This window comes from Falco biarmicus, chromosome 7 (genome assembly GCF_023638135.1).
Source record: "Falco biarmicus isolate bFalBia1 chromosome 7, bFalBia1.pri, whole genome shotgun sequence".
In the NCBI taxonomy this organism is placed as follows: Eukaryota; Metazoa; Chordata; class Aves; order Falconiformes; family Falconidae; genus Falco; species Falco biarmicus.
In genome coordinates, this window is record NC_079294.1 from 9,179,635 (window position 1) to 9,205,192 (window position 25,558).

Sequence of the window (25,558 nt, forward strand, 5' to 3'; positions counted from 1 at the left end):
AAGCAAAATTATTTTCTCTACCTTTGGACGTTTTTCCACAGAAAACATAATGTTGCTTCTTATCTAGATGTAAAATCCTCCTACACAGATATATATGATAACTCTTGTTGCCCTTCCTGTCCCTCTGCAGACAGACAGTTTTACTACACACATTTCACGGAAAGACCATGCTTCTAGACATCTAGTAGGACCCTGGTTGCTGTTATTCTATAGAATCTCCAGCACCTCTCTTTCTCAAGCAAGAGCCACACAGGAGAACGTACCCTGCTTCACACAGTCATACTCAACAGCAGGCAATGAGATGTTTCAGTAATTTGTCTCTGTCAAATGACCTCCTGCCTTGTTCTCAGGAGGTGATGACCTTGAGCAGAGATTATTATCAGAGATAAAAATTCTATCACCAAAAATGAGAAAACTAATTTTATGGAGGAGGCAACACTGAGGTATTCCTACCCAACCGTTCTTGGATAGTTTAACATATGTTTATACCCACTTTTTTGGAAGTGCAAAGAATGAAAAGACAAACTTTAGAATTCAATAGCAGGTATCCTGCATTAAGACAGAGGCATTTCAGAAGCCTGAGCTGACCAAGGAACAGCTTACATCACCAGACTAAAGAACAGCAATGGAAACTATGGGTTATGCTTTATACTAATCAAACAGGTCAGGTATTTAGGTAAACTGCCAGTCTTTGCAACTATCTCCCTTCTGTGCCAGCTACTTGCTATGGCAGCCCAGAGCTAAAACCAAAATCCAGGCCCCTTTCTCTAGGGTCCTCTTACCTCCTCACATTCATCATGTGGCACATTTTAACTGATACTAGTTGTTAGTCAAAACTCAATGCAACATGCAAAATTCTCTCACCTCAGGTTTCCATGCTTTTGAAGAATTTGCAGCAAGTTAAACTGAGATTCTGAGTCTTTTTTTTGAAGCAACGGCTCTCCTCCATCTTCAGTTTTCTTGTCAAGTTTTTTTGGCAACCTCTCCTTACGAGTAGTTTTCACCAAGTCAGAGAGCTTTGCTTTGCTTTTCACCTGGGTGTCCGAAAGAGAGCCCACAGTTCTATCCAGCTCTTCATCTGCATCTGCATCTACTGCCTCTTCCTCCTCACCTTCTGTGTCTGATTTGAGGGACAGTTTTGTTGTTTCTGATGTCCCTGTAGCAGAGGAGAAATTACCTAAGCTGGTTAAGAAGAAAAGAAGTGGGGAAGACTGCTCCGCTACTTATGCCCTTTGGTTTACTGCTAGGACAGAACACTACCATTTTAGAACATCATCTTCAGTATCACTACATTTTATTATTTTCTGTCTTTCTGCTTGTGTATCAGGCAGTTGAGAAGCCCATTTTCCCAGTATCAGAGAAAACAGACCAAGATTCTTGTCTTAACTCTACAAAACGGTGTGGGGAAGACACAGGACAACACCACAAAGGCATTTTCCTGACTCTTTATATATTTACACACACACATAGAGACTCATACTTAACATATATACATGAAAAAACAAAAAATGAGTATCAGAAAAAACACAACTATAAAATATAAACTTCCACATGTGCCAATAAACATCACGTATCTTCACACAGCACTAAAAATCACTTCATGACATACAATCTCTCCCATTGCAGTCAGTATCACATAGCTACTAGAAAGAATTTAGATAACGGCTTTGGGAACAGCCACTTGTGAGGACCATTCACCTCTGTACACCTTTTTAAGTTCTTCCCACATCAGTTTGGATAAGGATTTCTCTCTTTCCAACAGCTTAGAGTCACTGCTATGAAGAACCACCAGCCTGGAAGGTCTCAAGTTTTCATCTTTCTCTGAAAAGCTGGAGGACTAGAGAAGCACACATGCTGTTGAATTCTTGTGCCCAAAAATGCAACTGCAAGCTTGCCTTCAAGAAAATATTGACTATCTTTAGTCATATACATGGGGATGTGGAATGGTGGGAATGAAATACTAGGCTAAGAAGACAGGAAACTCAGAAGAGTAATGAAGTGAAAACTATTAACACTTGAAATGAAAACTATTAACTTCAACCTGCGAATCCCTTTAGGGACTACAAAGGCCAGAACAACCCCATTCACACACATTTCAAATGAGAAGAAGTTGCTTGCTTGCTCTTGACTAGCTGCTCATCTAAGACTCTAGCCATGCATACCTGATGATCTTGCCCGTGCTGCTCTAGTCTTGCCATGACATCGCCGGCGCTTCCGTAACTCCAGCGAAACAAGCTTTCTCTCATAAAAGAGAGCATGAGAGTCTACAGCTTCCAGCCTCATATCCAGCCTTCCATTAAGACCTGCTCTGGGAAGCATAATACAGAGACATCCTCAATCTCCCTCTCTCCTTCTCTCCCTGATGATACAAGAGACTTGGTAGATTAAACTTCTTCAAAGAAAGTTTCCCTGACACAGGGAAAAAATATTTATGATCAGTCTAACTTTGTTCTGTTTAAAGCCTGCAAATGTTTGAAGGGAGTCTTTACAAGACATCGTCTCTTAAAGCCCCAAAATGCACTTATCTAATATGTCATGCTTTCATGACTGAGCAGCATCTGTCCATTGTGTAGCAGCTCAAAAGCACAATTAACAGGGAAAACGGAATTGCAAGAGTACAAAACAACGGAGAGGAGCGGAAAGAGTGTACATGGACCTGAGTCCAGTCTTCTGAACCTTGTATGTAGACAGCTTGTTCTTCACTGTTTTGTCAAAGATAAGAACATTAACATAATCTGAGTGGAAAATTACAACCTTTCTACAAGTTCTGCCTAAACCAAGGGAGAAGGAACCCTGCCAGACTCCTTAAGAGAGACAAATCTGGGTGGTAGGAATGCCAAAGTAGGAAGCCTAAGAACAATTTTAAGGTCTACTCCTTAAAAATTAAGCTCTCCATGTGCTGGGATACTCTTTGCTCACCGTATTTACTTTTCTAAAATTATTTTGACAGATTTCAGGTAGCAAAGGTGTTAGCCCAGGACTTGGAATATGAAGCTGTGGAAATCTAAATTCAAAATAAATCCTACAAAGTATAAGTTATTTAATTAAGAAGCCATTTACCGGGATCTCCCAGTGACAAAGTCTCTTTTCATCTTGCTCCTGCAAAGAGAAAAACAGCAAAAATTACCTTCCATTCTGGGTCATCGACTGGATTAAAAAGCCTCCAAAGTCTTTCATGTGTACAATGAAAAGGCTTTTCATTGTACAGATGAAATTTACAGAATTCCTTGTGAGCTCTAACTTAAAGGAGAAAAAAAGGCTCCAAAAGAGGAAGTCTGAGCAGCTGTTCTATAACTGATGCTTGCATTTGTCTGGTGTAAATTGTAGAAGGTGTCATTTGGACCTACCCTCCAGACATATCCCAAAAGTGCACAGAAAAAAAAAAAAAAATTGTACAGTGCTGATGCAGGAAGACTTTCTGTAAATACCGTCTCCTCATTCAGCAACCTTACCCTTACTCGACGGTTACTTAATTGTAGATCTCAAATTTGGATAAGAAAAATCAAGAAGGAAGTACATACAGTGAAAGATACTGGATACAACTCTCAATGGAAGTTCAGCCGGTGGCATGAATTGTAATTTCCAACCAAGCACAACCCAGAGAAGGAGGCATCTAATCATACTTGCACAAACAGGAATACTAAACCTTTGACAAATAGGGATACTAAATCTTTGGAACAGATTTTAGTGCCTACTTTGCACGAGGACAAGCTCTAATGTGACTTTAGCTTTGAAACAAAAGGTAAGCAAGGACCACCTATAGTCTCTTCACAGAAGAGCCTAGGTGCTTGAAGGTTTTTCATATCTATAGTCATCTTTTTACTCCAGTGACTCCCATGCCCTTTGTGTATTGTCTGTTTTGCTCAGAAGCTCAACATGTAAAAAATGTGAGAAACCTCCACAGCCACTGGCACACTAGAGAAGATACAAACAAATATTATCACCCCTGTAAATCACAGGCTGGTGTTTACAATACCGGTTAAAGGAGGAATCAATCCTTTTCATTCTGTTTGTGCCCTTTGCCTCCCTCCCAAACGGAAAAGCTTTCTACCTGTCCTGAAACAGACGTGTAGCCAGCATGTAGTTCATTGATGTCTTGTGCTCTAAAAAGGATCTAGAAAAACAAAATACAGGATGTGCCAAGATAAAGCTTAACACAATGAAAGGCAGCATAATACAGAAATAAATGACCTATAAAAAGCATCCCAAAAGTAGTTTGACACAATATGCTGTACCATAACAGAAAAGAGGAAAAGAGAGCCATCACTTCTCAGCTGAAGTTCCTGGTGAGGCAAGAGACAGAGAAACAGTGCAGACTGGAAAAAAATTAGAAAAGTGTAATACAGTATCACTCACAGGATGAGTCCTATATTATGTTTATGGCCTAATGACAGAGTACACAGTATATACAGCTCTGGGATGTAAAAGCAGGTAGCAGGAATAGATTACATGAAGTGAAGAAATTTTTATTCTGACAGAAAAGCAACATCAGAAACAATGCTTGGCAGCTTTTCATGCAGTGCAGTTAGGTGAAGCAGCAGCAGTTAAAAACAAGGATGCTTTTTTTTTTTTTTCTGATCCCTTAACACTAAAATACCTCTACCAAATCCCTCAATATATGTCTATCTGATTGTTAAGCTGGTTGATCTACATATACCTAACACAGAATATCCCTCAACACAGAGCAATCAGTGCAACACTGAGCCATCCAATTGGGTTCATATTCTTACCCATAAAGGTCCCATGTTAATGGGGTGGGGAATATCCGGATGAAGCCTCCCCTCCGTTCATTCTCCTCTCTCACTCGACGAAGAACTTTTATCTTGGAATAAAAACAGGAAAAAGAAAACAGCCAGTAAAATAGATACAATAAAAAACAAACCTTAGAAAAATCTCTGTTTCAGAGGACAAGACTATTACTGCAGTCCTGGGAACAGACTGGGCACATAAGATATTCTTAAGAAATTTTATCTTGCATTTAAATTCTAAAGGAGTTATTCCACTGCTTGGAGCACATATGTATGCCTGGCACGACTGAGGGCAAGGTCAGTACCAGCAGTAAAACTCAGCAGTTCCGTTTCAAAAATTATACTACTTCTGTCATGTTATTCATATACATCCACTTGCTCTTTCCTGAGCAAATAGCCCCACATATTGCATGAAAGCCAAGGTAAATAAAAAAATATTTAACAGTCTACTTACCTCCTCCATGGAGAGACCTAGCACAGAGCTGCCTTGCCTTCCTGTTGCTTTTTCCCTGCCTGAGGGCACTGGGTTTTTAATTTCAGCATCACTGGCAGACAGAGGACGAGTACGCTGTTGAGACAGTGTGAATCCAGATTTTCCCCTTTTCCTCTCTCAACTTACTTTAAGAAAAAAAGCAACATTCAAATTCCAGGACCCCATTCCCGGCAGAATTTACACTCCAGAGTACTACAGCCAGAATTCACAATTCCACACTCCAGCTGTTGAAAACTCCACACCCCAGCAGGCATTAAGTGTGAGTACTTACATTCCCAGTTTTTAGCACAGCAGGACTCAGAATTCAGGCATCAGTGCCAGTATTTACACCCCTGGCCCCTTCCGGAAGAAAACCAGATGCACCATTTCCAGGATTTCATACATGAAAATCCTCACCCAAGAGGCACTTAGAGCCAGCATTCACACTCACAGGCCCCACATACACTTGGATTCACACCCTAATGGTACCAGAACCTTGATTCTCTGTTCCAGTTCTGTTGCTGCACTAGAAAAACAGAGCTGTTAATTCACTGGTAAGAAAGTTGCAGGGAAAAAGTGAAAAATTCAGTTCACCACCTGTTAATTCTTTTGTTACTATACTGCTAGATCTCAGCTTGCTACTTAGTGCACTTAACGAACAGATCTCATATATGTACATAGGTATATCATGCAAATTTGTATGCATATGCAAATTTAAAAAGTAAAGAAAGAAATAATGTGCAGTCAGTCTCTCTAAGCTCCTTCTTAACCTGATGGGCAGTCCTGACCAATTCTAACAAAGAACAGGAATTCAAAGTGTCTTGAAGTTAGCAGGATTGTAAAAATCTTAAAATCCCAGCAAGACTGAAATCTTTGAATGTGTTCTCAAGTACATTTCAACTGGTCTTAGGCCCAGTTCAGATAAACTACCTCTGCAAAAATAACATTGAAAGGGCCTAACTGAGAAAGTCCCATGCCTTTATACAGAATTCAAATTCTCTATTAGCATTACACTGAGCAAAGAATGCACAGAGGCTTCTTAATCTAGAAAGAAGAGAAAAACATGACAGAAACCATAAGCTGGATAAGGCCAGGGGAATATTCCATATTGCTCAGATACAAAAAAACCAAACTCATGGCAAGATCAGGCTGTACCTTTATTTGTAAGGATTACTGGAATTGAATCCCATTCTCTGTTTCATTAGAAATTGCAAGTGGCTATTCAGAATCTGCAGATGAAGCGATTGCGAAAGGAACAGGCACTGCACTAGAATGGGTTACACTGCAGCGACTGGCACAGAAAGAGGAAAAAAAAAAAAACCAACCAAAACCAAAAGGAGACAGACATAGCAGGTGCCAGCTGAAACATTTTGTTAAGCCCAGTGAAAACTGATTAAATAAGCCAAGTGAAAACAAGACAATCTGAAAGAAGGTAGGAAACACAAGCATTTGCAGAAGAAATAAAAATGTCAGTAGTCAAACGGGTTTGCTTGATGCTGTAGATGGCATTAAGTTGAAAGGCTTTTAGTCTTTCTTCCTAAGCTTTCCTGCATTTCAAAAGCACAGCTCAACAACTTTTTTTAGTAACTTCTTCCAAAACCTCCTACTAGGTAACCTCCTACTAGGTAACCTCCTACTAGGTAACCTCCTACTAGGTAACCTCCTACTAGGTAACCTCCTACTAGGTAACCTCCTCTTAAAAACCATTTCCTGATGCTACGGTAACAATTATTGTGTGAGAACTGCTGCTCAAAGAGAGTATTACAGGAAATTTTTCATCATATCAGATCATCTCCTTCACTAAGGAAATACTTCAACGAAATCATCTCCAGTATTTCGATACAATGGAGATGATTTCATCGGTTACAAACAGAAAATGTATGCCTACATATTGGCAGTTCTGGCTCCTATGACTAGTGAAGCTCTGGCGCCTGAGAATAAAAAACTACACTACTGTCAAAATACTAGAGAAAAACTTTACTGAACTTCCTGCACAAACACTTTTTTTCAGTGTTTCACTACAGAATTCTCTCTGGCTGTACCATAGAAATATCTCCAGCTTCACAAAGATCTTGTTTCCTGTTTGACCCAGCTTATCTTTATAAGTATATATAAATCCAACCACTTTGTTTTATCTCCAAATTCTGAAAGCATCTCTGGTTCCCACATCATGATTCTAATTATACTAAGCACTGACAGCAGTTGGCACAAAGATCCTTCCTATTCTCTATGAAACCTCATTATTCGATAAGACTCATCTTAGCCTCAGCTAAACTTACGGAGAATGACATAAACGGCAGCGCACAGAATGAATTAGGTTCTCAAGATGATTCCATCTGTCTTACCTTCCTTCCTGCTGGGAAATCTCAAAAAAAAAAATTAGAATCATTGCTATTATGTTCATGCAGGAAGCCCAGCAGCAAAATAATGCCTACCATGCCCCCAGCCAGCCAGGTGGTTAGACTTGTAAAACTAACATTGATTTCTCCATATGGCTTTGCAAGGAGGGTGCCAAATACAACATTTGGAAAGGTAGATCAGTCTGATTTATGCTAAAAATAGTTCTACATTTTTCTATTATCTTTAATAAACCCTTCTTATCTCTCTATCTATTTTGACCCAGTTCAGTCACATTTTTGCAGTTTCCTTCAGATGACTGTCTCACAGAAAATAATTACTTCTCTCATAGGGCCACCTGAATTTTATCAATACAAATTCACCTGTGCTATCCTTATCAGTCAGACTTATTCTAACCCCTGTAGTACACAAGAAAAAAACCTACTTATCTCCTTTTTGGTGGGACACTCCTATTTGCTGCTGCTTTCACCAGGTCTTCCTTTGTTTTTGCAATTTCCTTTTCAATCACCTACCAAATCCAAAACACTGTGCTGCCACTGTCTTCATTATTTGATGATCAGAGTGAAAACTTTATCTTTAAACATCTACATCCAATCTCTTTAAAATGCAGCTTGGAAATACTTGTAGGCTTAAAAACTTCAAGGCATATGATCAGCTGACCTTGACTCTCAGCACACCTCATCTACTCTGGTTTTAAGCTACTAGAACAGATGTAAATGTTTTACCAACCTTCTCTCTTGCCACATGGAAATGCATGCCAGTACCTATTCACCTCCTCTTTTCTTTTTGGCTACCCTCTCTCCCTGCCCCCCTCCAGCTATTTAGCTGCAAAATATATTTTGGGACCAGCTGCACCAGAAGTATTGTATCAGGTAACATCTGAAATTGCATCCTTTATATTGATGAAGGGAGCTGAAGGTTACTTACCAATCTGGCGTTTGCTGTTTGTGACTGCGCAGACACAGGACGCTGCAATAGACACAAAGATAATAAAAAACTTGTGTTTTCCAAGACACCATAATCCCTGCCCAAGATGCAGAGAAGTGGTGAGTACCCTAAAGCAAAAGGGTATAACTGAAGTCCAGAGATGTAACTACCAGCTCCTATCATCTCAGTTCAGATCTCCCATATATTCTCCACAAATGTATCCTGTCCCCATTCCAAACACAGCACTAATCCTAACCTCAGATGTGCTCAACTGTGCAGAATGCATCTGGACATACATGTAATTTTCAAAAGCACACAAAAGAGCTCTGCAGAATGGATGAATGAACTCATCTCTGATGAGCAAAATTCATATTTTTGTAAGATAAGACTTAGCCAGAGGAAAATATTTAATAGCTATGTATTAAGGAGAAACAGATGTTGTCAAGTAGAATTGTTCATAGAACAGAGGGTATAAAAAAAAAAGTAAAAATCCTGAAATTCCAGAAGCCATTTCGTTTAAATATCTCAAAAATATTCCAGTTCTTGTGGAGAAACATGATGCTGTTTAACATTCCAAAACAGTGTAGAAACAGCAGCAGAATGTCAAAAAGCACCCTGTATTACTTATCTGGCATCAGGCCTACAAGACAGACCAGTTTAATGGTAGGTTCAAAAGAAAATTACGACCTTAGGAGTTTAGATTTTTCTTGCCTTCAGTGATACTCAGGCTGCCTTCCTCCTCTCCAATGCCCCAGAGGAGCAAATGGTGTAAGAAAGAATTCTCAAGAGACCTATCTATCATTTCTAGCTGTACTACTGCCGATTTCTTCTCTACAGTTGGTCTATACAAAACATGTTCAAGGTCCCTTTATTATTTACAACTAGTTAAAAGAGCTTCAACCCAAATCAACAAGAAGTTACAAAGGAATCAGCTAAATTGTTCATTTCCCTAGAGGGAGAAATGCTCAGCATCAAACCAAAGAGATTGCACAAGGAACTTGCAGTACAGTCTGGTGAAACTCAAAAAACAGAGTAAGTATCTCATGATCAAGAATGCTCGTATCAGCATTTCTTTCCCAAGAAGCAACTTTTACAATAATTAAAGATGGCCTACATGAACAATCAAAACTTAACACATGAAGGAGTTAAGGAAAACAAACAAAAAAAAAAACCTCAGAGTACCCTTTGCAACTGAGAATGGGAACAGAAGTATCACAGATACAACAATCTAAGACAAAATGCATCAAGCAAAGAGCAGATCAAAACATTCTTGAACCATGGAAAGACCCATAAACCTATTTAGCCATGGGACTTCCATTTAGGTACTTAAAAACATGCCATAAAACGTTATCACTGGATTACAATCCTGTTCCTGGCAAGGGGGACACCTGTCCCAAAAGATAAGTTAATCCCCATCTCATAACCACTGCTCTGTCATATGAATCTTTGCACATTTCAGCTGGCTGCACCTTATACCCCTTTTCCAGTTTTTTAAACAAAACAAATGTCGAAGTTTAAAGTCTCCTTAAAACTCAAAGCTCCCCAACAATTCCATTTTCTGAAACTGTCCTGTGTAATTTTTTTTCAGATAAAAGACATCAAATAATCAGAATTTGATCACCTTACAATTGCAGAATCCGATCACAGAAGTTACTACTTCTGAAATGGTTCCTAATTTATCTGACACATCTAATGGTCAGAGGGATCTGTCTGAAACCCTATCTATTAAATTGGCCTTAGAAGCTTTGGACTCAGTCACACATCCTACAGATACTCAAATCTCACCTTACCAGCTATCCACTTCTCTCCCAGTAACTCAAGAGTTTTACAAGAAGCAAAATTGCTATTTCTGTGAGTGTTCCCTATACCAAAATGGAAAGTGTATTGGTACTCTGCCAATGAACAAAAATGACTTTTCATTTCCAAACTGAACTTGAGCTACACAGCCATGCTGCATGTCCCTCACAGGAGCATACGCATCAGCTGCAGAGAGTGCCAGGATGTACCATTTGCCTGAGGAGAAATGCGTCTGAGTGTCCAAATGACACAGGGGATCTCCCCGGCTTTTATGAGTGCTCCACTTCCACAGATATTCATGAAATCCATCTCATAACCAAAAAGAGATAGAGTGCTATCTCAGCGCAAAAGGTAATGGACAGTCACAGCAAACCACCAGGCCTCAGTCCAAGGATCCAGGGGAAAGGAAGTGAGAGATTCCAGGAGCAAGTGAATGCATTTGCAATGCAAAAAGCTCTTTCTGCCCAGAAAGTGGTCTTGAAGACATTCATAAAACTCTTCGGTTCTGGAAGCTTGTGGTCCGCACCAAAACAAAAGTGGCTGTACAGCCTATGGATCAGGTGCATCCCCCGAGTCTCTTCTGTAGTTATGCTAGAAATCCAGATCATCTCACTCATTCAATGGCTCTCTCACCAGTGAGCCAAAATCAGTAAGAATGACTTTCATGCTATCCTCGTCAGCTCTGGCTTGTTGACGTCACTTACCTGCAGCTTCTGGTACGGATTTCTCCTGACAGATTCAGATGAATGATAAATGGCCCGACTTGACCGCTGGCCTGGATCCTGGCACACGAAGCCTATGGGCATCAGGAGCCACATGAGAACTTTAGGACAGGCAAACCCTGAAATACAAACCTAGCATTCCTGTTAATGATCTCAGTCTATATATGACCATCCTGTCCCTGCGCAAGAACCAAAAAGGATGCTTTCCTTTTTTATACCTTGCTTTGTTTAATGCCAAACTGTACATTGCCTTAGGGTTGTGTTTTGTTTTTTTAATAAAACTGGAACTTGCTTCAAAACCAAGTACTTAAATAAGATGGGTTACTGAATAGCAGCATAGTGACATTCTTGAACAGCTGAGCAAGCTACGTGAATTCTGCTTTTTTTAGTATTAGGGGTAAGTTGCATCAGGTAACTGAACTAAGATGTACTAGGGACACCTAAAAGGTGCTGTGCACTAGACATCACACAGCTTTCAGGATCATGACTCCATTTCTAACAGAGCCTAATCAGAACCAACATATTCAACCTAAAAAAATACATGAATACTGATTCTGAGGGCTAAACAGAAGTCACCTGCTAAAAAGTAGTGTCTTTAAATACCAAACTAGGGACTCTTAATACCACCTAAGCATCACAGCCAGATTATCCTGAAGCAGAGATGCCCACGTATAACTTCCCAGTGATAAATAGAGTTGCTCTCCTTAACTAGAGTTCTCCTCTATTACGTTCTTCTAATAACATGCAGCTCATAAACCTACTTTTTATTGCTTTTGAAAAGCAAGGAAAGATTGAAGGAGCTTTTTATTACACTCACCTACAAGAGTGAACATATCGGAGAGCATGCTAGCTTTGATCTTCAGGTCCAAAGGAGCATCACTATCCCCACATGCAACAGAGGACAAAAGGTATTATTTGTCTGGCATTAAATGAAAGGAAAGCATCAATATTTGAGATATCTTCCAATATAACTGCTTTGTCCTTAACACAGACATAACCAACATGGGAGGAAAACTAGATGATTTTCATACACAGAGGTAAAGACAAAACAGCAACAGATTAATCTGTTGATCTTTTTCACAGCTTTAGTCTTCTAATGCAGCAACATACAGCCTTGTTTTAGCTCTGCTTGGCTACAAACATTTTCTTTGAATGTATCTATGCTACATTTCATGGAGTAGATAGAGGTCTTTGTCATAGCATTCTTCAAACCCACAGTTACCTTTGCCTCTTCCACATAACATCATAAAATTGGATAGGTTAGCTCTAGTGGATAGGAACAAATTATATGGCAAGGTGATAGACAGGAAGAGGTCAGACAGTGGGGACAGATGGGAAGCATCCAGCAGGGAAAAAAAACCTAAAAAACCCATCCACACATACACAAAAATCAATTAATACAGTTCAGATCAGACAGGCAAAGTTTGATTCCTTACAACCAGAAAAGTCAGACATATCTACAGCACAGTGATAGATGCCAACAGCTTGGATAAAGAAAACTGCAATCATAACTGCATCCTTTGCTCTGCTTTAAGTAGTAAAGGATGGAAATAGTTCAGTGTGTATGTATATAAGCACAAACCACCAAACCAGGAAATTGAATGTTGTGGAAACATTCTAGTTGCACCCGAAAACAAAATAGGTACTGTGGACTCTAGAGTTACAAACAGTGTGTGAAAATATTTCAATGCAGGATAAAGACGCAGGGAGAGGGTGGGGGGGTGGGGGGTGAAAAAAAAAAAAAAAAAAAAAAAAAAAAAAAAAAAAAGAGGAAGGTCAGATATGGCTATTCCAGGAACATATAACTTAAAGCTTATCTACACTGTCATGACTGAAATATTACTCACAGTATTACAAAAGTGTATTGTGCATCTGTGTCCTGTAAAGCTAAACAGTAGTCCAGAAAACACTCTTTAGATTTTAGCAAAAAATAGTACTAGACCAAAAATTTGAGCTCAAGCATACATCTACGTACTTAAGTTAAGCATAATGCCTGAACTCTGCTTGGACTCCAAAAATCTTCTGCTCAGCCAATCAGATTGAAACCCCACACAATAGTCTGGAGAGTTTCAAAATTTGCCTAAGATGGGAGATTATGAAGTGTTAACAATGATGACGGACTGTGGAGGAAAAAGAATTAAAAAGAAAATGGAATCCCAACTGGGTTCTTTCAAAACCTATTGCTGCAATAAGTTTGTTTACGCAAAGGGAAAAGCAAAGGACTGTCCTCTCTGTCAATAAGCAGTGGAACAAATACTCCGCAGGCATCATGAAATTATGCCCTCCTAGGACCACAAGTTTTAAGGACAACCATCTCTAGCAACACTCCCAGCCTCATATTAAACTGGGAATCACTTACCAAGCCAATGACGGGGATAGGTTCACTTCCAACAGCCAGGGCTTGAGAGTGTCGTCAATAAGGACATCAAAACCATACAGCTCTAAAAATACAGCAGACACTGTAAGTTTACCTTACTGCACCTTTAAACATTCAGGTAAGGTCCAACATTAGTCTCTGTCAAGTCATTTCTAGCTATATAATTTATATTAAATCCAGCAAACTCTCTAGGGCTGAACAAGTAACATTCCACAAGTGGGAAATTTCACTTCCTCAGAATCAAGGTTAAATATATTCTGTTTGTGGGGGGAAAATGGAAGCAGAAAATTAGTCTTAGGAAAGTATTATATAGAAAAATAAACTCTTTTGCTGACCCAACTGCAGTTAACGTAGAACTCTACTACTTATTTTCACAAAGAATTGACAGAAGCATAGCAGGTCCAATCTACTTCTTCCACTAGATGCTGGAAACCAAAGAATTTCATTCTCCTTTTAACTTTTTAATCTCTATATACATTGTTCCAGTCAGGTATAGAAAAATCAGCTTCTTTTCCATTATTCTTGTATGTTTTTCTGCAATAACCCCATGGGAGTACAAAAGTCTTACCCTCAGCAGCTCCATCTACATAGACAATGTCCCTTTTTTTTCTTTTTATCTTACTGACAGCTTGCCACTTTGCAGCAAACCACTACAGAAATATTTTTTTCCTTAGTTTCTAAAACATTCATAACATATTACATCTGCTAGATGTGTTCTGCTTTACACAGGTCAGACTGAAGCCAGCTTCCCATTCCAAGACTGATTCTACTATTTCAGTCTATACAACACGTTCTCTCTAGCTTGGAAGGAGTTGCAAGAAGGATGCTACACAAAGATGACTATAAATCACAAGTTGGCATTAATGCAATTCTCTCTTCCAGCATTAAGAAATACAGTTAATGATCATCAGGGCAACTCATGCACATTTTTTTAAAACACCGCAGAACAGGGTATTGGCAGGGAAGAAGGATTTCCATGGAATTAACCAGTTCCCTAGTGCCTGGAGTGAAAACAGGAGAATTTCTTTGCCATGCTGCTTTCCTTGAATTCTGGCCTTGGCCTTTTGTCACCTGCCTGACGTTGATGCTGGCTCCAGGGAGCTGGAGCGCTTGACAAGATCTTCCTATGCAGGCAGCTGTGCAAAAAGCTCATGTAGCTTATAATGGGAAGTAAATGAGCTGGGGGGAAGGGGCTTGGAAGGGGAGGAAATGGCAGCAGAGTGAGTATTGCCTGCTCACTTTTCTAGACTGTGTAGCCAGACACCAAGTGGTAAGTAAACCAGCACAGAGTTAGAGTTGGTTCACTCCAAAGAAATGAGGCTGAGTCTACATTTGGCTCTCTTGCTCCCCAGACTAGAAAGGCTGCGGTAGAGGGAAAAGGAAGAGGTGGGGATTACAAGTGTAAACATTAGCAAATCATTTTGACCAGGAGAAACCTCTGATTATTTTAAGACGTTATTTCAAAATACAATCTCAGGTTTGGTGAAGACTTGTGACTCTTAAAGGCACAGCAAACTCCACTGGGCAGGCAGCTGATGCCCGAGGCAGAGACGCAACCAGTAGACCTGTAGCAGCTGCTGGTTTGCAACCTCCCAGCCTCAGTCAGGAAGCAGAGCATTTTGTTTTGACTAGCTGCTACTTCTGTTGCTGCTGGCCATTCCCTCCCTCTGCCCCTTAAAGGACCTTTCCTAGTATTTTGGCTCTTCTGGCTTTGTCCTCCTCTCCCACACTTCTCTCCCTTCCAAACCACTTGCTCTTTAAACCTCCCTCTTTCCCACCCAGTTACTCACTTAGTCCATCCACTTTTACAAGTATACATGGGAAACCTGTTGACCATGCTGCTAGTGCTTTACACTCCCTTCCCTTGTAGTCTGCCTTGTTTTCTTAGGAGAGTAAACTCTTCAGGGTATCCCTGTTGAATCAATTCCATTGTTAGACGTCTAATGCCATCTGCAGTGCCTTAGGGTCTCCTAGGAAAACTCCACTGCTGCTGCATAATGTCCCAAGTCTCCTGTATTCTAGGTCATACCTACAACCCCTAGACAGATGTCACTCCCACCTCAGGGCATCAGGAGCTATGCAATAACCACGTTCTGGCAACAGAATCAAGCCTCACAGCTTGCCACACAGTGCTCAGCACAAAGGGATCGTCAAGTCCGTCTGGGATACCAGGGCACAAGCGTTAAGAGAAATTGCCTGTGGTTTCAACTACCCTAGAAATATCTCCTTGGCCCTCTTCCACATTTGGAAAATGCACTACCTAGATTAAACACTGAAGAGTATCCTTTCTACTGTGAAACTCCGCTATCATTTGTAAAAATAAATACATAGGCAGCACAAAGACAGAGTCACATGAGCATAGCAAGATCAGAACTATATCCTCTGCAATTACCAGCTTAAGCATGACTGCCATTTCCCTCTGTAGAGAGGGTAAAGAATACAGAATGACTGAAACACATGCCTTGAGCTGTAGCAATGCTAAGTTTATGACAACTCACCTTGCACTGCTAATATTAAGGCACAAACAGAAAAAACTAAGATACCAAGTTTCTGCAGTGCCTTCCCTTGCTCCCCTCCCCTTGCTACTACAATCCAGAAAGACATATTTCACGCTTGCAGTTTGTTAAACAGACTGGAATTGTATCAGGAGGTACCAGCTGCTGCCAACACACAGCAGGAACAGCCTGCCTCTCCACTCCGACTCCCATACAGAAGTCACTGCTGACCAAGCTTCCCATCCTCCCTAAGAGAAGGGCTAGCTTCAGACCAAAGTCTAACTGCAAACAGATCAGACACAGATTCTTTTGCCAATGAAATTATTTAAGACTAAGAGGAAGGCTAGAGACACAGTCTCAAGCTTTTTGGAATACGTGCAGTTTTCTAGAACCAAGTTTGGCTTATATTCCTGTTAAAGACTGCACTGGCACTCCCTTTTAGAAATTATCCCCAAAGAATTTGGTATTCTCTAAGTCTGGAAACTAAGTCACAAGCGATAGCCTGGTAGCACAAACAATGTTTTCATGATTTTGCATAGAATGAATAAGCTCAATTCCTAGAGGACTGCTGTAATTCTGGTCTTTGTTTTCAGCTTGTTCACTGGGGAAAAAGAAGCAGCTTTACTGCAGAGTACATGGTCTGCAATTGAATGGAGGCAACCTGAGGTTAAGGGACACATACACACCGAAAAAAGCTGCATAGTATGCAACTTTTGCAGTAACAACCAATTGTCTCATTTTAAGCAGGAGCATATTTACAGACATTCCTAATGCAAGGAACTACACCTGTGCCACTAAAATTGATCTTGCCCTCGTACTTCTTCTGTGCTTTATCTAAAGGTATCCTACAGACTGTGTTTAGAGATGAGGTGTACCAAGGAGCTTCAGTTAGAAAAGTTAACTGTGCTGCAATTTCATTCAAAGCAGCAACCAGCCAGTGCAGGAGAGGAAAAACTAAGAGTATAGCGATGGATGTATTGCTTTCTTGAACACACTGCCAAACTTGAGGCTTCAGAGACTAAACAGTATCTTGTGAATTAACTCCATCACTTTATCTAGTGATGGTACAGCACCTGCTTCAACTCTGGTAGACCACATCTTGACAGCTATGAGGACATGAACAGGTCTACATCTTGGGAGGGGTTATCAGAGTCAGGTCCCAAATCATTCCTGTTACCCTACAAAAGCCAGCATAACTGTTTAGGCTTTCATAAGCAAAAGACCACACTGTCATATCAAGTAATAGAGTCGAAGCCTCTACTCTGGACACTAAAGGCTTTGGGGAAAGTACTGGTGCTGTAGTCTCGTGCAAAAATTTGTATTGCACTCCAAATAATACAGCTTAACTCCTTTTTAGATAAAGCCTCTCCCTGTTACAATAAAGTTCTCTCTCAGTGGTATTACAGAAAAGGACCGAACAACAGAGGACAGACTTATTCCACACATTGGATGTTCTTGCCTACTTCATAAGATGCAGCCTGCACCTGCCAGAGTCTGTCATACTAGCTTGGCCAAATGTGTAATTGCATCACTTAGAGGCACTTTCTTCACAATAGGTAACCAGAGAAAGTCTATCGCTTCTAGGATTACTTCTCAACCTTTTTTCATTCTACTGAAGCCTGAAGGACACCTAGGCACATTCCAAATAAAAGTTTTCAGAAGCGGATTAATTTCAGAGTGCCTACATAGAATATCTTGAGTTGGAAGGGACCCATAAGGATGACCAAGTCCAAATCCCTGCTCCTCACAGGACAACCTAAAACTAAGTTATATGACTAAGAGTATTGTCCAGACACTCCTTGAACTCTGACAGGGTCGGTGCTGTGACCAGTTCCTTGAGGAACCTGTTCCAGTGACTGACTACCCTCTCAGTGAAGCATCTTTTCCTAATGTCCAATCTGAACTTCCCCTGACACAGCTCCATTCCATTTCCTCATATCCTATCAGTAGTCACTAGAAAGAGGGGATCAGCTCCGTCCACTGCTCCCTTGAGGAAGTTGTGGACTGCAATGAGGTTACCCCTCAGCCTTCTGTTCTCCAAGCTGAACAAGCCAAGTGACCTCAGCTGCTCCTCATAATTCTTGCTCTCAAGACCCTTCATCATCTTAATTGTCCTCCTTCTCTACATAAACCACTGGTTTTAGTGAAGAGAAGATTACAGTCAGGCTCATCACCTATACCAGACTCGGAATCACCCTTCTGCTCTGAAGTCAGAAATGCTAGTAAGGCCATATTCAAGGCTAACATCAAAGAGCAGGAATCTTGGTGCAAGTTGGGCTACTTTTATAATCCTAATCTTACAGGGTAAATAAATCATCAACCATGAAGGGGAAAGCTCTTCAACCCAGTGTGTGAAATCATAGTGAGCAAAGAGGTTAACATCCCAATAACCACCTTTGGCCATTACTTAGCTTCCCTTATGCCACTGAGGAACAGAAGAGTAGATAATGCTGCTGCTACTTCTTCAACAAACTTAGTGGCCAAATTAAGAAAATGGACTAGCAGGTAGATCAAAATAAAAGCCAGCTGACTCCATAGATACACCGATACATAAGGTGAAGGAGAAAGAACATGTTTCCTGCCTTCATTAGCCCAACTTCTGATTTCAAGGTCCTAACTCCAACAACTTCAGTCCCAAGCAAACTAGCAGACAAGAATAACTGCTGTTCCTGACTTCCATGTTCTCATCTATCTGCTAAAGACCTTAACATGACTACAAGAACCAATGACAGTAGAAGATGGAATGAGAAGCCATGATTGATTCAGACCTCGATAACACAAGTCCACTGATGATAAATTGACGATGCTGGTCATTTCATTATGGCTGGTTTGGGGAAAGTTAATGCTTCCCAGATCTGCTCAAGCACCCTGAGAAAGTAAACTGATGCTACCAAGCTGAGAACAGCTTCCTAAAGAAACCAGAAAGCTCCTGCAGCAACAGGGATCCTGACTCTTTTGCTGAGCTCTGGGTGCTAAATCATCAGCAATCAAATACCATTCAGAACTATCAAGTGATAAGCAAGGAAAACAGCGTACGATAGACCCCTACTCCTACAGGCTCTATCACTAGAAGACCTATGTCTTGAACTAGTTTTACCCTTCAGGCTCAACTGACAGTTGTGTTAAATTCTGAAGATCTAGTTATATTACAAAATCTACCTGGGCACACTGGAGCATCAAAAGACCTGTCCTGAAAGGCACAGGGTTCCTGAATCTGGTGCCAGAGGACTCCAAGGACAACCTTTTTCAGATTCAAAATAGCATCTTTACATACTGGCTTTAAAGCAAAGCCTGACAGTAAGGGTATAAAAATAGAATGGATTAAGCTTTGCAAAAAAAGATAAGCGGAGGGAATACCTGTTCTGCTTTTCCTTGACAGGTCACCTATGATACCAGAAAAAGATATAGGATCTGTGTATGGTACATGTATGGCTGACCTAAGTCTCCAAGTAGGGACTCACCTATACTCATGTCAAGCAACTCTGCATAGAAATTCCTAGTGTCCTGCAAAATTCATTATGGAGCAGGCCAGCACTGTTCAATACTACAAAAGGCTACCATTCCCCCAAACAGGTCAGCTGCTGCTACTAAGAAAATTAAATGCTTATGAAGAACAGCACCACAGATGGTTGAGAACTGGTGATTAAATACAAATGAAGACTTTTTTTAAGGATTTAGCTCCAGGTCAGCACCACTCAAGTAGTACAATAGTTTGTTTGCTCTATACCATCTTAATGTAGATGCGAGTAGAAACATAAACCTGACCAATTCAGCTTTAGGACACAGGAGCAGCTAAGTAAGAAACTCGTTGCTTTGGTGGGATCAACACATCTACTATATCCTATCCTAACCTGCCTTCTTGATTGCAGAAGAGCTCAACAGTGTCATGGCTGGGTGGACCAGAGCTGGAAATGAAGCAGGGGGACATAAATCTATTGCTTCTTCAGGCTCATGTTTCAGTGAGTACAGAAAATGGTGCTACACTGGATGCTGGCAAAAATACGTGCTGCACCCATTTCATCCCCTACTAAACAACGCTAGTTTTTCAGACTGTCTGACAGCAGGCCTCATTGCCTTTTTTAACCTACCCAGAAGTGCTTACTCCAGGAGTGAGAACTCCTCCACCTTTAATCAGCTCAGGTATATGTATTCCCATCATCTCCCCTGCTCCCACACTGAGATGTCATGTCCCTCAAAGTCAATGCAAAATTCAGCTTCTCTTAAATAAGGCTCCAGAGGCAACCAACTCCTGAGCTGGTGACCAGCTTCAGGACAACACAGTGGTTCAGAGTCCTGGAGCTCCTGGTTAAGGCAATTTTTACTTGCAGCTTAATTTTACATGAGGAATTATTAGCTAACCATAAAGAACAAAATAAAGGCTTGAGATCACATTGATAATAACAATGCATGAACAAGGCTGCAACAAATCGCGTAGTACTTACACTACTTTCTGCAATGCACTTCAGAGGAACAAGACTTCTGAGCATCCCAAATCCTCTGAGAGCTGATTATTACTAGAATGCAGCAGCTCACATGACATGGTCAAAAGGAGAATCACTACAATCTTTCCACAAGTTGTCAGCAGCACTCCACTTTGACATTAGAAAAAGAATCATCCTGACCTACCGCTCATTTTCTAGTCAAGCATGGGTAGATGGAACCATACAGACTGTTTCACTAGTCTTATTTTAAAACATGAAGCAGCCATGAATGGAGTCTCTTCCCTTAAATCCAGAAAACAAGTATACAACAAAAATACATTTACTTGGGAAAGGAATGAAGGACCACAACGGCGCTAAACTGTTAGAGGAATAAAGCTGGCAACCTAATCTAGACAAATAAGTACTTGTGATTTAATTTTTATCTAGATGGCCATTATGTTGAAGTTCTACTTCCTAGAACAGCATTACAAAGACCAGAGTAGAATACACACTAAGTTAGTTACATTTTTCTAGAAGCTTTCCAAGCAAGGCCTCTATATCTGAGTCTCAGATACAGGTTTGTGAAATCTGAGATAGTGATCATTTGAAAAGTTTCTCAGGACACACATGCGGTTTCATTGTTCACAGCCCAGAATTAAAAAAAAAAAAAAAAAACACCACACACCACCACCAAAAAACAAAAAGTACAATGGGTCTTGGGAACCTATGCATGCTGCCTTGAAACCTTCATTCCCATTTTTCTCCATCATGTTAACAACTATGAATTCAGCCATTCTGAACATTTCCAGCTAGAAAAAAAAACCCTGTCTTTTTTTACAACAGAGTTAGAAGTAGCACAACCAGAAAGTGTCAGAACAAGACACACAGATTAAAAATGAGCCATACAGCACAACACGGGCAGTTCAAATCCTTGGGACAAGGACCATCACTTAATTGTGGGGGAAGGTGGCAGAAAGTATTGAACTCTGGAAATGCCTCAGGCTCCCTAGGGAAGCAGTATGGCTCCTACTTAAGCTCTTTTTCCTGGGAAGCTCTTAATTTATGTTTACACTGAAATAAATGGAACAAAACAGTTTATTTGTGGGGGAGCATCTGAGAGGGTGGTTAGTGCAGCCCTGGGGAGGCAGCAGGAAGTGGAATAACCTCAGAGCCAGGCCCAGCAGAAAGTACATGAGGAACATTAGTTTCCACATACACAGCTCAGAGGCATCTAGAGGCACAACTGAAGGAGGAAAAGGGAGAAGCCAAAAAAAAAAGCAGTTAAAAGTTTTTGGTGTGCCTTTTTTTTTTTTTTTCCAATCCAGTTGTTGATATTTCTAGAGTATCTAATAAACTGCTACTTCACTAAAACTATTCTCGAACTCATAAATCCCCATGTATGCCAAGGTTCTCCAACTTTGAACAAAGGCATCAGAGTCAGTCAGGAGAAGCTAAGGCCAGAGAGGCAGCTAGTTTGGCAGGTCACTAAACAAGACATCAGCCATGGCTCCTACTTGATTCTTGATTTTCTCATCACCCCAAATATCCAAAGATGACAGCCTTTACGGTAGTGTTGAGTATTGATAATTCTGCAGCTTTCAAGTGCAATACAAGGGCCATACAAATGGACCTACCTTCACAGCTAGTTTAAATATTAAGTCCCAATACCTAAACACAGGATAGCTTAAGCCAAGCTTGATCTTTAGTTTAAGCGCTGAATGAGACTAATTCTAGACTCATTTCCCCTGCCCTGAGACTCCATCTTCGTGTATATATCCACATGAGCAAAAGGCAGCTAAAGAGCAGGAGGAGGCCTCTTTAGGAAAGATTGGGAAGCAGCCACTGGAAAGCAGGAGAAGGCACACTGTGGTACCAGCCACTGCTTTCTGGACCTCATCCCAGCAACTGCTGCCAGCCAGTTCTCAAATCCTTTTGCCAGCACATAGCTCTGCATCAAGCTTCTGCCAGAAGCAGGCTTTGACGCCACCATGCGGTACTCTCGCACAAGCACAAGCCCAGAAGCATGTACCACCACCGGTCCTTCCAAGCGCGGCATTTGCGCTTTCGTCCCCAGTCCTCAGGCGCATGTAGAGCAATAACTCAGAACTACACTGGGCTAGATGGATCAACAGATAACATTAAGTGCTCTAAAGGGATGCTTAATAATCCACATCCATCCTTTGCAAGGGCACTAGTGGGTCAGTAACTTGAACTTCCCAGCACTTCCCAGTTCCCTTTCAAGTCCCTTTTCATCATCCCATTTTCTAGCATGACATTCTGATGAATGACGCTGGCAGAGGGACAACCGAGATTCAATGTCCCCTGCCCTCACAGAGATCTATACTGAGAAAAGAACCAGCATCCAGCCTCCTTGCAATAGGCAGCACATGCTTCTCTGTAGCATCAGATGCCTCATCCCTGGAAGTGTTCAAGGGCAGGCTGGATGTGGCTTTGAGCAACCTCGTCTAGTGGAAGGTGTCCCTGCCCATGGCAGGGAGGGTGGAACTATATGATCATTAAGGTCCCTTCCAACCCAAACCACTCCAAGATTCTATGAAAGCTGAAAGTTTCAAACAGTACTTGAGTCAATCAACAAAGATGCCCTCAGTGTCTTACCAAAGCAGCTGCCACGATGTGAAAGAAAGGTTTTACAAGCTGTGGCAATGGCCAGCTCAGCAGAAACTACAGTCTTGATAATCAGGTCCTCCACGCTGGCCATCAGTGCTGCAAGGGGGGAGGAAGAAGGAAAAAAAAAAAAAGTAGATTGTGAAGTAACACACAATATCGAGAAAAGCATGAGAGTATGCATATGGACAGATACCTTTGTGAATCAAAGCACATGAGAGCCTATGGATGATAAAGCAATGACATTTAGAAATCCATGCAAGCATAAGCATATAGATACATGCATAAGTATCCTAGTGCAAAAATACTCACAAATGGGAATGACAGAAGTGAGTATACGTACAGTGCAAGTAAGCAGAAACATGTGGCAAGCACATCAGCACAAGTCAGCTGGAGCCTGATCATTGCCCACTCAGAGTAGTAGGAAGGATTAAACAAGAGTGGGTTAGTGAGATAAGCCCTTAAACTACAGAGAATAAGCCACAGCCACAGAGATACAGAAATTTTTCTTGTGGACTTTAAGAGAACTGTTCTGTGATGTTGCACCTTCCTCTAAAGCAGCTGTTCCCATACCATGATTCACAAATCATTTCAAAATGATATGACTGGTGACAACTTCCAGTCCTGCTGACCTACAGATAACCTGCAGTTTCAGTAACGAAGCTCTCTCCAACTCCTGTATGAGACTGTAAACAGAGCTCAGGACCACAAATCTGAGCTGACAGAGCAAAAGGCAAGAAAAGATCCACATTAGATGTAGACCTGGATTCTACACTGGGCTTGGAACAAGTCATGCAACAGAAAGAACACCACACTTAGTTTCTGTTTTCAAGTATAATTAATAAAGTGAGAGGAGGAGGGAATGAACAAACACTAGAATCCTAGTCTGAAAAGTTAGCAGGGATGATAGGACAGCCTTCCTCACCCCTCAAAGGGAGCACAAGCAAACAGCCAAGACCTCCAGCAAACCCACACAAACATTTGGTAATCCCTGTCCCAAAGAACATCTAGTACCAACCACTTGACTAAAGAGTCCGATTTAGGCCTACAATTACTATTTCTTATGTTCAGATAATGACATGCAGGAACCTGAATAATTACAGAGGAGCATGCAAGCAAATTCAGATGTGAATTTCTGTGCCAGAAGAAAACTAAGTGGAAGCAACTCAGCATGGGAATATCTAAGTGTATATAAACACCCCAGAGCACAAAAATCTTGCCAGCCCAGACAAGGCCAACACTTTCCAGCCAGCATTCTGCCTCCCTATGACCAGAACCAGATGCATCAGAGAAAGGTGCAAGAAGCCTTGTAACGGATAGTTAGAGAAACCTGCTTGCCTTGCTCAGCAGTTTACTTAATAATTAGGAGTGCAGTTTTATACTTTAGGTTTGCGTGTGGTGTGGAAATGTGTTGATATAAATAATTACGTGTGCACAGCTTACTGAGAACACATGGTGCATGTGACTGGACATCCATGCACATGTATGATGGGGAAAAGGTCTACTCCATCTGAAAGCCAGATTCAAACCCCTTCCTCCAATGTCTAAGTGTTCCCTCGCAACATTTGCAATATGGACATAGCTGCTATCAGTAGTGTTACTGATGCCTCAGTATCACAGGTAATTTATCCCTTAAAGGATATACCTGGATTGTGCTCTGCAGATGCATTTATTCCCAGCCGACCTGGCAAAGGTGTGGAAGAGGGAGCTATTTTATATGGAACACAGACTGAAATGAAAACACCCAGCAAAAACCTGAGCCATGGAAAGATGACACCACATCCAAGAGTCATTCAAACTGGCACAGCTCTCCAGAGGTTGGTCACTCATCAGACTGAACAGGCCATGGGAGCAGTAGAGGGAGGGAAGCTTTTAGAAGGAATGGAATGACCTTAAGAAACGGGAAATGTAGGTAAAATATTAAGAAACACACCCTGAGAAAGTCTCAGAATACTATTTGCAAAAGGGAAGGGGTAGGCCTCATCTCTGGGGATAGGACTCATCTCTGGGGATAGAGAATGAAAGCCACAGCTTTAGCGAGCAAGCTGTAAGGAACAATGAATGCTTCCCTCCACCCTGCTCTGGTGCTAAATGGGACTCACTGGGGCTCTTCCCTGACTTCTTAGGATTCACGCTAGTGAGATGGTTAAGATCCAACAAAGGAATAAAACAACAAGATCTGTACTGACCTGCAGTGTCTCTCCCCTCTTGTTTTAAGTACCTCAGCATTGCACTCATGCTCCACTTGTTTCCATAATCCTCTACTTCAGGATCATCACAGCTAAAAACAAATGAAAGCAGAAGGTTGACACCACTGGCCTACCTCTACAGATTTGCACCAGCCTTAGACCAACTTAGGTAAATTGACCCAACCTCTAGAGATCAAGTTCCAGTTTCCAGCCAAGTACCTGACATAATCTCCACTCTTCTTGTTGACGCTGTAATTGGTCAGATGCATGAACTGGTTTTTAATGTTCTTGGATGCCTGGTCATACCTCACTGTTGCGAATCTGTAAAGAGGGATAAAGATTCACAGTATTTCTTGGACAAGTGACATGCTTGTAATTATGACCTACTACACAGACGACTCAACAATAACAGCTAGGAGAGAATGCA

The 25,558-nt window shown here is 41.1% G+C and overlaps 1 protein-coding gene across 9 annotated transcripts in view; it reads right to left on the minus strand.

Moving 5' to 3' along the window:
- Positions 1-25,558, minus strand: part of TTLL5 (tubulin tyrosine ligase like 5) — a 133,239-nt gene that overhangs the window by 82,344 nt on the left and 25,337 nt on the right. For 8 of the 9 annotated variants that reach the window (XR_008822998.1, XR_008822999.1, XM_056346232.1 and 5 more), the window contains 13 exons: positions 25,351-25,452; positions 25,132-25,223; positions 22,934-23,041; positions 13,384-13,465; positions 11,842-11,903; positions 11,007-11,098; positions 8,506-8,547; positions 5,203-5,316; positions 4,731-4,822; positions 4,052-4,114; positions 3,061-3,099; positions 2,163-2,308; positions 865-1,156 (listed from right to left, as the gene is read on the minus strand). Coding sequence is in view for 7 of the 9 variants with exons in the window: in XM_056346232.1 (XP_056202207.1) it covers positions 865-1,156; positions 2,163-2,308; positions 3,061-3,099; positions 4,052-4,114; positions 4,731-4,822; positions 5,203-5,316; positions 8,506-8,547; positions 11,007-11,098; positions 11,842-11,903; positions 13,384-13,465; positions 22,934-23,041; positions 25,132-25,223; positions 25,351-25,452 (1,326 nt within the window). In the remaining 2 variants the exon portion in view is untranslated. The remainder of the gene's footprint in view (positions 1-864; positions 1,157-2,162; positions 2,309-3,060; positions 3,100-4,051; positions 4,115-4,730; positions 4,823-5,202; positions 5,317-8,505; positions 8,548-11,006; positions 11,099-11,841; positions 11,904-13,383; positions 13,466-22,933; positions 23,042-25,131; positions 25,224-25,350; positions 25,453-25,558) is intronic. The other variant, XM_056346234.1, reaches the window with a different exon arrangement.